Raw genomic sequence first — 13,719 nt, forward strand, 5'->3', positions numbered from 1 at the left:
ATATTGGAATTTTATTTGCACATACAAATACTGTAGCTGAATGCAATTACGACATCCACTGGGCATCAGTATTTGATGCTATCACCTATTATTGTTATTGCTTTACTATAATTATTTGTCACATGAGATTTACTCATAATAAATTGAGTAAAATAGCATTATTAACTTACCAAAAGCAACCTTTGACCTCTTCATATATATAGGCTCAGTGACTAATTAATACATTATTGTTATCCAAATATTAATGAATAGATATTTTAGCTTCCATTTTACCAATGCTTGGTTCATTACAATTATGCTAAATTCACGCTACATTGATTTTAGTGAATTTAATGAAAATAAATATAAAAAAGAAGTTGTTTAGACGAAAACAAAACCATTTCCTATTAACTTTTTTCGCTTAAAATCTATAATTTATTTTCGTTACACAGATATTATGGCAAAAAAGGAAAAGCCAATAAGCTCCACTTGTAATACTGACAAAAAAAATCTCTGAAAAATTCTTTTGCTTTTTACTTTTCTTTTGAGATATCTATCTTGCGAAATAATCACAAATTATATTAATCAATAAAAGAAAAGAACATGGCTTTCTTAATGACTGAAATACAAAATTTTCGAAAAAAAAAGATCAAATAAAATGTCTTCTACCATTTAATTTATGATGATAAATAAATCAAATCAAATTTTATTCTAGAATCATTTCTAGCACAATTTCTCAGAATCGTTTCTTTGGATTAAATATTGAATGAAATTAATCGTTTAAGGATGGCAAAGTATTCAAATATTATAAATGAAATATTCATATACTTATATTTTATCTGTGAGATCGACAAAGCATTTTACTCTTTACTGAGAAAAATTTTAACCATTCATTCCAACACAGTGATTAGAAAATATTCCAAAATAACGATGATTTAATCTGAAGTGAAAAAAAAGCAGAAAAAAAAAAAAAAAAAAAAAAACATTGTGAAAGGAAGAAACGAAAGAATTGAATTGATGACTTTGCTTGTTCGAAAAATGAAAAATTTTCTCGAAAATACCAAAAAACGAAAAAAATCCGGTTAATAGTACACAGTCAGAATGATGAATTTCATTCCCAAAATGTTCAATTTCACTGCTTGATGATTTGCCACGCACACTCTTCCTATGATTTTTTTAAATTAATTTTTGTTTTCTCTCGTACAAAGTCTGCAACTCTCAAGCTTAAAATTTATCGTATTTTTCTTTATGTTAATTTTCGTCTTATATTTTCCTTTTTTATCGTATTTTAGAAATTTTACTTTTATTGAATAATGTAGACGATATAAGGCAGTGAAAAAAGCTATTCTGGTATGTTTTACTTTTCGTTATTTGTACTCTGATCATTGTGTGATAAAAAGATAACGATCTTTCTGCAGATAACTCAATCATCTCATTTATATTTGATAAGTCGATTTGGCATTCTGTTAGCCCACAAATAAACGAATAAATTTTTATTTATATCAATTATCGAATTATTGATTACATATATGTATATGTATGTATATTGCAATTAACTAGGGACAATATTGTGTCAATCACTCAGCTTGAAACAGTCAATATAATTTCGTCTTTTGCCAGTTGGCCAGAAACAATGTTGTGGCCGCATTCATGTAAATATATTTTTTGTTAAATTGTGAGGAGAAAAATGTTTTGCACATGAAAATGTTTGCTCTTTTTCACTTAATGTCTTTTTTTAATATATATAATATCACTGATGTTTCTCAATAACCAAAGTACTTGTAAATGGTTAATATGAATATTTAATTAGTAGTCAATAATTAGTGTTTATTATTATTAGTGTTAGTAGCACATTCGTAATACAATTCTTTAATATCTTAACTTCTGCTAAAGCATACTAATTCTTGCATTATAAATGATAAATACGAAAAGTCTTTCATTATTCATTCTCTATTATGCTAGAATATCTGGTTTAAATAATATCCGGTTTAGTTATCCTAATCATAACAGATTACTTTTGGTTGCACTTTTTCATCCACAAACATTTTCAAAATATTCATTCTTGTCATTCGTGTATTCCTATTCCCTTCTCAATCATTTTTTGCAGATATTAATAGTATATATATAACACAAAAGTAAGGAAATGAATTGGATGGGAGTGGTAATGAACAAATTAATGATAAACCTCACATGTATGTCTTTCATATTTGACTATGTAGATGAATTAATCTTTCAATCGATTAAAATGTACTTAAATTTAATCAAATTACGATTTTATTATTGCAGGCATATTTTTGAAACAATAAATGCTCTATTTTATTTTAAAAACAACTGTTAAATTTCATTTTAACGAGGAACATAAAATAGAATTATAGTGCATTTCATACGCTGTCGAAAAATCATTACTAGCAAAGAAGAAAGCGAGAAACTAATTGTACATAAAGATTATAGATTTGTTTTTTCTTTCGTTTTTTTGTCTACTAGTATTTCAAAACATTCGTTGTCGTTACCTATTACAATTAATCTCTTTTTTTTTTCAATCTTTGCATTACTATCCTCTTTTTTCTCCTCTCTGTGTCTTCTTTTCCTTCTTTTTATTTCGTTATTGCATAATATTCTTTAATTTCAAAAATAGAAAAAGAAATTGAAAAATCTTTTTTTTTCCATAATTTTCGCCATTACTTATAACCTCTCGTTCTTTTTCACGTCGTATCTCATCACATCTTTCTATCCCATTTATATTGTGTTTCACGTAAGTCATACAAATAAACGTTTATCGATTCCGTGAATGATCGCTTTCTGAATTGTTGCATCATTTTCATGTTCTAAAGACATACGACACCACACATAAGGATTAATTATATCAGTATCGATGAAATGAATTGTGTAATAGTAATCAATTATCAGTCGATTGAAGTATCATATTGACAAGTTTTATCAGTGTATATTTTGCTACAACTTCAAACATTCTAAATGCTTTAACGATGTGTTATATCTTATCTGATCAGCGTAAGATTTTATCTTTGTAAATTTTTTTTTCTATGTTAAAAATTTTTATTTTTTTAATTCTAAAACTAATATTTTATTTTTATTGACAATATAATAAGTGAATGATCAATACATGCCTGATATTTGTTCAAACCTGCATTAAAAAATTTCTTTCTTCTTTTGTAATTTTCTCAGACTTAGAAAGACACTGGGAGAGAGAGAGAGAGAGAGAGAGGCAAAGTGAGGGAAAACGAAGGGAAGAATCGATATATATAGAAGTATTTAGGAAGCACATTAAATGCAATGATAATGGAATATTCCTATCGAAAATTATTGCCAGTTTCTGATTATCATATCTATGTTTTTCGGATGAAACAGATTAAAATTTATGAATTTTTTTTCATATTACTCATTTAAATTTTAGTCATTTATTTTCTGCTCATTATGAATTTCTCGAAATATAATCGTTCCAAAGGCGATCTCTCTCACAGCGCTCATCAATTTCTGAAAAAATGTGACAAGCACATTTTTTATTTTCGTATCCTCTTGTCAACCATTTTGTCATCTATGAAATAAATCATTTACAAAACAGATATATTGTAACAGCTGCTATCGCATTGTTGAGAGTGATTGAACAGATCGCCAAGTCATTAGCTAATTATTATTATCGAGGAAAAAAAAAAAGGTGCTTTTATAAATAAGCTAAAAAAAAGGAAATAAATGAATGAATGAAATGAATTTGGAAAAATTTGCTTAGAAAAAAAAGATCAAATATATGACAGGATTTGAAATATTTCTTTTTTTTTTTTTTTTTTTTTTTTTTTTGGGAGCATCAAGCGTGAAATCAATTTGAAACTGGGAATGCATTTGAAGAAATTTGGATTTTATAAGAATAATTTTATTGTTTATTGCTATAAACAATTTGAACGATGCATGGTTGTTGTGTTATCTTATTTAAATCTTAAAATACTTCAAAGTAAGCTAATACCACAGTACTGAGCAGAACCTTGACTAATATACATGAGCAGATGAAATGTAAAGCAAAGTATCGTGAATGAAGGCATCTTCAATGATTCATGCAGAAACATTTCAACAGCATTTTTTATGTGCTATGTATTTTGGAAATTTTTCTGCCTAAATCACTGTGAAAAAATAATTGCTAGTTTTTTTTTTTTTTTTTTTTTTTTTTGAAAAGGAAAATGCATTACGAATGCTGAAAATCTCTCAAAAAAAGGTTCAAAAATTCTATTTTTTTTTTCTGAAAATGCAAAAAAAAATTTTGAATGTCAACATGCTATTGCTTTAGAAGTTAGATAAAAAGCAAATATTTATAATTAATTTCGTATTAATAAGAAATAACAAAAAACACAAAAATAATTATATACAAAATGTAATTAAAATAATAAAAAAAATAATTATATGCACATTTTCGCTTGCTTTTTTGAATTATTAAATTGATTTTTTTATTTATTTTCTCTTTCCTTTTTACTTTTTCAAATTTTGAAAGTTGGACATTTTCAGCAATTTTTGCTGCCTTTTTTCTTGCTTTTTTAGTTAAAATTTGGTAAAAAGAAAAGATTAATTTCAAAACATTATTCAATGAATTGAATTTAGAATTATGCGAAACATTTGATCAATTGGATATCAATCAAGATGGTCGTTTAAGTCGAAATGAAATAGCAGTGTTGTGGAAGATAATAAATGTTGAACCAACAAGGGTCGAACTGGACTTTATCTTTCAAGAAATGGATCCAAATAGCAAGTTTAATTAAACTTTATTGTTTACATTTATTCTTATTAAGATTATAAATCGAAGTCACAAGCTTTTAATAAGAGTTAAATAATTAATTAGTCGATTAAAAAGTTAATTAGTTGATAATAATAAATTTTGCTTTATAATTATTTCGGCCAATAAATTTTATAGGTACTTTTGTTTGCCAATATTAATAATAATAATAATTATTATTATTATAACAATGTTGGTCGAATAAAAGTTAATCTAGGAATATTTTACAGAAATTAAAAGAAATTAAAAAAGTAAATAAAAATCTGCTTATTATTTTATAAATATTTTTGTCTTAATTTCAATAGGAAGAAATTAAACTTATTTTCTTTCAAACTTATTTTCTTATTTTCTTAAACTTATTCTTTCAACTTATTTTCTTTAAGCTTATTCTTTATTTTCTTTCGTTAAATTAGATTTATTGTTTGACAGATAAATTTATTGAATTATATATATATTATAGAATAACGAACTGCTTCGAGTTTCTTAAAATAGCATACAATTTATCAACTTTACAGTACTCTGATAACCATAAGTTTTTGGCATACAACTAGAAATCAATAAATTTTAGAACAATTCATTTTGTCTTTTGTTGTATCAATATTTTACTTTTAAATTATCCTTTGTAAATTTTTTTCATGAAATACAAAGCAAAATGTTGTCAAAAAGATGAAAAAAGGTATTAAAGGAATAAGTAAAGTAGCTCAAGTTAAGAAGTAAACAATTAGCAGCAAAAGTTCTTTAATTTATTTTTCCGTTTTTCCTTTTCCTCTTCCTTTTTCATTTTTTTTGACATTCGTTATTTTTAGATTATTTCTTTATATTTATTGATTTTAAATACACAATGCGCATCAAAAAAAGAAAAAGAGGAAAAAAAAACTGTAATAAAAGTTAAGAATAAGAAAAAAAAAAAACTCTACAATTTAATTTATGCTAAAAGAAAAATTCTGTTGATATTGATTAGTAAATAAATATTTAATAATTGGTAGAAAATAAAACTTTTAAATGAAATTAGGAAATACTACTTTTTTCCATTTATTTGTAGTAAAAGAGAAAGAATTTTTAATTGAATGATGCAAATAACTTTAATTTTAATTTTTTAGAAACAGGTTCAATCAGTAAAGAGGATTTCATACGTTATATGAGTACACCGCCAGCTCATCGTACAACTCTTACCGAACTGGAACGATATTTTCGATTATATGATAAAGATGGTGATGGTGCTATCACAATTGGTATAGCCCATATTTATTTATTTCTTTCGGCTAATTTAATTACTTATTTTTTCATCACTGCACTTGCATAATTCAAACAATAAAATTATTTGACATAATTACTATATTTTATATATAAGAAATCTTTTATTAAATAATAATTCCTTCATAAATTTTTTTGTATTTTTACAAAAATCCTTGTACCTTTTTTCCTGAATTGTATGGATTAATTTGAGTGAATGATTTAAATGCTAAAATTTGGTTTTTGAATTTTTTGCAATTTTTTTTTTTTTTTTGTATCGTCTTTTTCTTTCAACGGAAAATTTTTGAAAGAAAAAAAAATCAAACTTAAAAATAAATAAACTTTGAGCAAACGAGGATTCAGATTCCCCTGAGGAAAGTAAAAATTGCTCGATAATAATACAAGATGGACTAAATTTGTTTATTTACTTTTGTCGTCTTTAATTTGCTGATATCACTTGAAAAGAAATGCTAAGATGACGAAAAATTTCCTTTCTTTTTTTATATAATCAAATGTCACACCAAATCATATTATATCAATATCAAAAGAAATTAACCTTAACTTGTCATTCTGCTCTGATAACTTTTCATTGAAATTTATTCATCTATTTTTTCCCCATTTGTGTTTTTTTTTTTTTTTTCAGTAAAACAACTACAAAAAAATTTACGAAGTGGAGTGAAGGAAAAAGTGTTTTTTTTTTTTTTGCTTTTGGAAATTCGAAAGCTTTTTAAAGAATCTTCGGCAACTATTACTTTAAAACTAATCTGAAGACACTTTTTCTAGCATTCAGGATTGCTCTCAAGAGAATGAATGCATCGTCTATTGAACAATTCTATAAAAGGAGAGAGAGAGCGGGGAAAAGAAATGATCCCTTTTCATATTTGTTCTATTGAAAATAAAGATTTTCATACTTACATGTATTATCTTAGTGACTATTTAAAATTAATAACTAAAGTTATGGGTAAATAGTTCTTGTCAATTATTTTGAATGACATTCAAATTAAAGATTTCTCTGACATCAAATATCAGATGAATTGTTAAATGTATTTTTATACTCAAATCATTAATTATTAACCTTGCCTCAGATTTATTTATTCAAATATTAACAGTTAATTTTGTAGGTTATACTAATTTTCTGAATAGGTTAAGATTTTTATGGATAAAAAAAACCAAGAAATAAATAAAATTACTTAATTATGTGTAAAATCTTTCCAAATCTTTTGCAGATCAAGTATTAAAAATCCTGGAGGAAACAATCAAAGTGACGGATCGTGAATTAATTGAAGAAAAATTCCAATTGATTGATACAAATCATGATGGGCGAATTTCATTTGATGAATTTATGAGTATGATAAAAGAATCGTAATTATAGCTGCTATTTTAAAATGAGTAACAATAAAGCGTTGTAGTTTGCTTACACAATATCAAATAGATAATAAACGATAATAATTGCAAGACTTGATCATGGAAGACCATTGAAAAAAATGCGACCGAAAAATTTGTTTAATTATTTCCATTAACTAATTATGATATTAAAATTGTCTCTTTCTTAAAAAAATTTAAATTACTGCCAAAAAAACAAAATTTCACACGATGAATAATTTCAAATAAACAGAGATAAAAAATTGAGTCACAGCAATTAGAAATAGTTAAATTCAACAATTCAATCACAATATCCAGCTAAAATGAATATAAGATTAATAAAAAACTAGAAGAATTGACTGCATTATATTTAGCATAACAAATATATTCTTTTAAGTTTCAAGTAAAATCTAGAACAATAGAACAATCACTTAGTATTCATTGCCAATTCAATTGACAATTGATTATTTAATAAAAATTGTATCACTCAAGACGCATTTTTCTCTTTGATTATCAAGCTGACCTTACAATGATAAGACATTCAGACTCACCTCTTTTAATTCAATTAATTATAATAAGAAATTTTTTTTAAAAAAAAAAAAAACTACTAAACATAAGCATAAGCAGATTTGTTGAAATAAAAATGTGAGTAAAAAATGCAACCAAAAAAGGCGGATGCCTTCAAGACTAACTGCCTTTTGCATGCAAAATAAGCAAAAAAGAGTTCATTGCGTTATCAAGCCAATTTTTTTCAGCTAATTTTTATAGTTTTTCGATCGAATAACATTTAGTGCTTCCCAGCATATTCTTCCGCCCTTCTGCAGAAGAAATGATTTATGACATTGGAAAAAAAAACAAAATAAGTGAGGAAAGTTAATAAAGACTAATTTTTTTTTTCATTTTTCATTTAAAATATCGTCAAAATATTAAATTTGAGTTAAAAAAAAAAAAAAAACGAAAAAGTATTTTTTTTTGGAAGTTTTTCACATTTTTTTTTGATGGAGAATAATCTTTTTTATCACTGGCAATGGCATAAATTAATTAATTTCAATAATTTTGTTACTTTTTTTAACAAAAGAACATAACACAAAGTTCACAGAATTCTTGACCTTTTTAATGAATGTATCACTATGATATATTTCACTTGTTATTCTATTACAAAAACTATTAAAGTGAATAATAATATGCAAAATATATGAAATATAAGCAGCTCTAAAAAGGGATAATTTGCATACAATTGTAATTCACATCTTTATACTAGCATTGACATGACATCAGTATGATAATGATAACATACTTTTCTGTTTATAGAAATGGCAATCATTTTTACTTCTTTATTATGTTAAAAGCAATGAGATTGGTAATTGATTTCTTCAAATTGTCCAAACTGTTCTTTTCAGACCATTTTTATTTTATTTTATTATTATTCATATATTTGTTATTATATTATATATATTATCAACATCTATTATTGTTATTATTATAATTATTTTGTATTATTATTATTATTATTATTATTATTATTATTATTGTTATTATTATTATTATTACTAGTAATAGTAGCAAATTGTCACATTACAGTGGTAGAGTCAAGAATTTATTATTCAAAGCCTCTTGTATTGTTAAATTATTTATTATGTTAAAGATTATTATTGTGCTTATAATATTAGAATATCCGCTGCATGCAGCTAATTCCCAATTTACATGTAGTACAATTTATCGGGCAAAATTTCAGTTAAGCGTTTTAGTAGAGATTTTTTCAGATATAAACAGAAGGTATAAATCCAGAATGACTGAATGCAATATGTCAATAAATTGATGAAATTATAAAATTCAACACCACATATTAATTATCACAGGTAACCATTCAACGTGAGTATGAATTTGGTATTTCAATTACACTTCCCTTATTTATTCATGTCTCCTACTCATCAATCATCTCACTTTGAAGATATCTGTAAACAAACTTTCTGTTACAATAACTGAAAGGGAACAATAAGCTGATTCGAATGAATCCAAATATTTTGATTATCTTCGCTTTTATCTTTGCTTTTATTAAAAACGGTATGCAAATTTTTGGAATATATGTGGAAATATCTGTGCTGAATTTTAAAAAGATGAAATTATTTGTTATCTTGTTGTCATTTCCTTTCACTGAACAATTAAAAACGGATTGTTTTCAATAGATCTGAACATGCGAACAAAAACACAAGCAGAAATTGTGAGAAATTTTTATATTTCAAAAGTTAGAGAATGAAGAATTTCGAAATATTTGAAAATGAAATTTGAAGGAGTTAAATCCTATCTTTTCCTTCTCTTATCAAAGTCATTTAATTTTTTTTTTTTCTTTGTAGTTATGCTAAAACAGAACATCAGCACACTATTCAGCGAGATATATTATGGTAAGTTTAATAACACAATCCTGAATCCACTTCAGTAGCAAATTTTTTTCTGTTACTATCACGTGCTTACTAATTGTTAAATTTCATTTATTATCAAGTTATCTTCTACAGATCCACGAAAATGTGGCATATCAGTTTTACGTAGTAAGCGATATGTACGGAAGCCAAATTATCATTTGAAAGTTATGGGTGGTACAGATGTTGAAACGGGTGAACATCCATGGACCGTAGCTATTTACATGAACGATGGTACCTCTATTTTTCATTTAATTCATTTATGAATTACTTATAAACAAAATCTATGCAAAACCAATTTTCTTTATTTACTTACTAATGAAATTGATATTTCAATTTAATTCCATTTTTTTCATTATTGAAATCTTCATTTCTGTTAGCAAATGAGTTGAAGGTAATGAATTTATTAAATTAAAGTTTTTTCCGATTATCTTTATCACTTTGTTATGCCACAGATTAAAATATATATATATAACTGAGATACAACACCAACGTGAGTTCTTTGCACTAAACTTTCGGATTATTTTATATTCTAATGTAATTATATTTCCAATCATTGTTGCGCTGAAAATGTTTATGTAATGATCATTTTAGCATAGAGTTCTATCATTTTTATAAATCACTTTTTCATTGTTATTTTAAATCTTTTCCAATTCGAATCCATTTCTTTCATTGCATAATGGTTATGCTCATATAATGTATAAATATGTACAAAAACATTCCAGATGACAAATAACTTTTGCGTACAACCATTAAATTTGGCATAATCAATTGCTTATCCAATACTCAATTATAAATTCTACTTAAATCTTTTTTATATTTTGATCTATTAAGTTCTATTTTGCAGTTACACTCACATTTTAATTGCATGCATTCTTTTTAGTGTATTGCTGCGTTGGCACACTAATTTCTAACAAACATGTCATAACAGCGGCGCACTGTTTTTTCAGAGAAGGTGTCAAGCCATCTTTAGGGAAATGCCGGTAACTTTGCTTTTGATTATTAAACTTCATAATAATTAACTCTATTGATTAACTGAGCAATTTTAATTTTGTATTTCTGCAAAAAAAAAAAAAAAAAATCCAATTTGATGAAGTGCGCTTCTCGAAGCGTAATTCTACCTTTTTCTTCTTTGAAGAAAGAGAATGCTGTACAGAATTGTAATACTTGAAAAAAATTTTTGTCACGACTATGTTTTGAGATTTCCTTGATTAACCGATTAATATATTTCAATTCTTGGTAGTTTCGCTGGATTTTTCAGCTAAAATTTTAGGTCAATTTCTTACCTCTCTTTTCCTATAAGTCTCTCTTTTTGCCTTGCCCTTTTCACTCCAATATGATTTCGACCATTTCGTTTCTGCTAATTGGTTGAATATTTGAAGCAAAGTATCATTGTTTGAAAGGTTTTCTTGGTAATTCTGAAAAAAAAGAAAAAGAAATTTTTGTTGCAAAATCTCTAGTCAGATACTATTTCTAGTGAAATTCTCGATCGATTCACATTCAAAACTATCAATTTCATTTTCAGACCTAAACAAGCAATAACTGAGGAAGAAGCTTTGCAGCACACTAAAATAATGTACGGATCAAAGTGTTTGAAACGAAAAAAATTTAGCAACTGTTTCAATTCGAAACCGATGAAAACAGTGGGAATCATAAGGTTGGCATGCGTATAATTTTCACTTTTTTCATGTAAAACATTGTTGCAAATATGAAACATTTAGTGCTAATTAAGCATCTTAGCAGAGAATTGCCATTTTAGTAATAGTTGAGATAAAAAGCATTTCCATCTAATATTATAATTATAATAGTTTGTAGAATGCCGTAACAGTCATTCAAACCATTAGAAATATATGTAGATATGTAGATTAATTGTTGATAATAAGTGCAAAGATTTACATTTCAATTTTACAATTATAAGCATTTCATCCATCATTTTTCAGAAAGAACTTTTCGGCAAAATGTTTTACTAAGGAACAATTATTATTACCTTCTTAGCTGTATCCCCCTATCCTTTAATGGTTATCTCTCTTCCTCAGAAACTCTTCTGTACTGTAAAAGGCTATTAAGTGCTTTAAATAGACCACGGTGGTACTTTTAACAGAGCTCAATATGGACGTTTCTTTCGACAAGGCTGTTTCGGTGGTGATATAGCACTGTTGGAATTGGAGCATGAAATAAACGAAAAAGATGCAAATTATATATGTTTAGCAAGTAGAATTCTTCTGAATGAGAAGTTTTACACAATCCAAAGCGTTGGATGGGGAAGCAATCGTTCGTTTTCCGTATTTTACATTTCCACTGAAGTATTATGATCGATGAATTCGGATCATTTGATTTTGAGAGATATTCTGATCAGCAGATAAGAAATGATAAAATCAAAATAAAGGATTTTAACAAATTATTTTTTCGCATATAACACAAAATCTTTGCTTTTTCAGTTTCCGACATTGTGTAATCATTTAATTCCAGCAGCGATGAAACGTATTCTCATGAATAATTTACAAAAATTGGAATTCCATCGTTTATTAGATCGAAACATGTGTGCGGAGAAAATAAATAATTTACCGAACGATATTTTGTGTACCGAAGAAGCGCATAATCGAAACGTTTGCTTGGTTTGTTTTGTTTTGAAATATTTATATTGCTTTAAGCAAGAATTATTCTATACCATAACAAAGATAACAGTTAAGGAAGCAATACAGTAAGCAATTGGTGCAGTGATACGGTGGAAAGCAATATGGAAACACATATATAATCAAATGAGTATATTATCATCAAATATTTCTAATTATTTCGGCCATTTTTCTGATATACTAATTGTTTGCTGAATTTGATTGATAATTATCTTCGTCTTTGCCGTCCAGTATCTTCCACTTCTTTTTAATCTAATTTAATCTTAGGCGCCAACAAAAACCTGAAAGCTTTATTTGTTCCAAAAATTAAATTATAGATTTTCTAGGACCGAACATAAAAGTAATCCAATTAGTTTGTATTGTTTACTGAATAAAATGCTTTTGGAACTGTTGTCTGACAGACATAAACCTTAGCTGAATTCATTAAACCGTTTCGGTCATCATTTTCTTTTACTTAGAACTTAATTTCTTGTTATTAATTTTCATGTCTGAAAAATATTCATGACAAATATGGTTTGGCTAGGCTTCCAATTTTTATATTTATGGATATTATTTATTCATATTCATATTTATGGATCATATTTATGAAATAATTACAACATTGTGTCATCCTTATCAGGGTGAAATAACTTATTTCAGGGTGATAGTGGTGCTGGTCTGATGGTCCAACTTCATAATGGACGTTGGCTTCTTCTCGGTATCGTCTCATACGGTAGCTCTTGTAATAAACTGTTGGAGAAAAGAGCTCAACCCTTAGCTCAAGTTTACACGAATGTCAAAATGTATAGAGGAGAGATTGATAAATTCACCGAATACTTCTTACCTTGGGAACAAGTGTGAGCATGATATGATTGCTCTGTGGTCAACCATGTAAACTATTCGACTGATGCTTTTCGATGCTATAAAATTTGTACTTTTAACGTAAAGTTAAATTTCATGAAGAAGAATCGGAATGAATATTTTGATATTGTTTGTGAAATAGAAAATTTGATCGTTTCTTAATTATTGAAAGAAAAAACAATGATAAACACGAACACGAAGCACAAACTCTTCAATTTCTTTTTCATTCATTTAGATAGGAATGAAAAATTATTCCACCACTGATTTGAAAATAGTACTAACAGGACAAGTCTCCCGTGTTCTTCAACAACGTGCTCCCAAATAAAAGTAATTGATGTCGCAAGGAAAGGTTTCTCTATTTGAAAGGACAGACATATCATCAGGAATGCGAAATTTCACCTCTGTTGTTTTTCCTTCATTACCTCACTTTCTAGTTTGTTGCTACCAGATTCCTTTTTCATACCATCAATTATTAACGAAA

The 13,719-nt window shown here is 26.6% G+C and overlaps 2 protein-coding genes across 3 annotated transcripts; both read left to right on the forward strand.

The window, feature by feature from the left end:
• Positions 1-2,963: 2,963 nt before the first annotated feature.
• Bm10894 (EF hand family protein) lies at positions 2,964-7,352 on the forward strand (the record flags this gene model as incomplete). Its single annotated transcript, XM_043076642.1, has 4 exons — positions 2,964-2,988; positions 4,582-4,725; positions 5,854-5,985; positions 7,213-7,352. The coding sequence occupies 4 exons, from the start codon at positions 2,964-2,966 to the stop codon at positions 7,350-7,352; spliced, it is 441 nt and encodes a 146-aa protein (XP_042932576.1).
• A 2,005-nt stretch (positions 7,353-9,357) lies between these two features.
• Bma-try-5.2 lies at positions 9,358-13,238 on the forward strand (the record flags this gene model as incomplete). Of its 2 annotated transcripts, XM_043076643.1 has the most annotated exons (8): positions 9,358-9,412; positions 9,703-9,750; positions 9,862-9,999; positions 10,649-10,748; positions 11,291-11,422; positions 11,867-12,036; positions 12,235-12,380; positions 13,038-13,238. In XM_043076643.1, the coding sequence occupies 8 exons, from the start codon at positions 9,358-9,360 to the stop codon at positions 13,236-13,238; spliced, it is 990 nt and encodes a 329-aa protein (XP_042932577.1). The 2 variants fall into 2 exon arrangements, with proteins under 2 accessions (XP_042932577.1, XP_042932578.1); XM_043076644.1 differs by lacking the exons at positions 9,358-9,412; positions 9,703-9,750 and having other exon boundaries at positions 9,936-9,999.
• Between the last annotated feature and the right edge of the window lie 481 nt (positions 13,239-13,719).

This window comes from Brugia malayi (assembly GCF_000002995.4).
Source record: "Brugia malayi strain FR3 genome assembly, contig: Bm_v4_Chr1_scaffold_001, whole genome shotgun sequence".
Taxonomy (NCBI): Eukaryota; Metazoa; Nematoda; class Chromadorea; order Rhabditida; family Onchocercidae; genus Brugia; species Brugia malayi.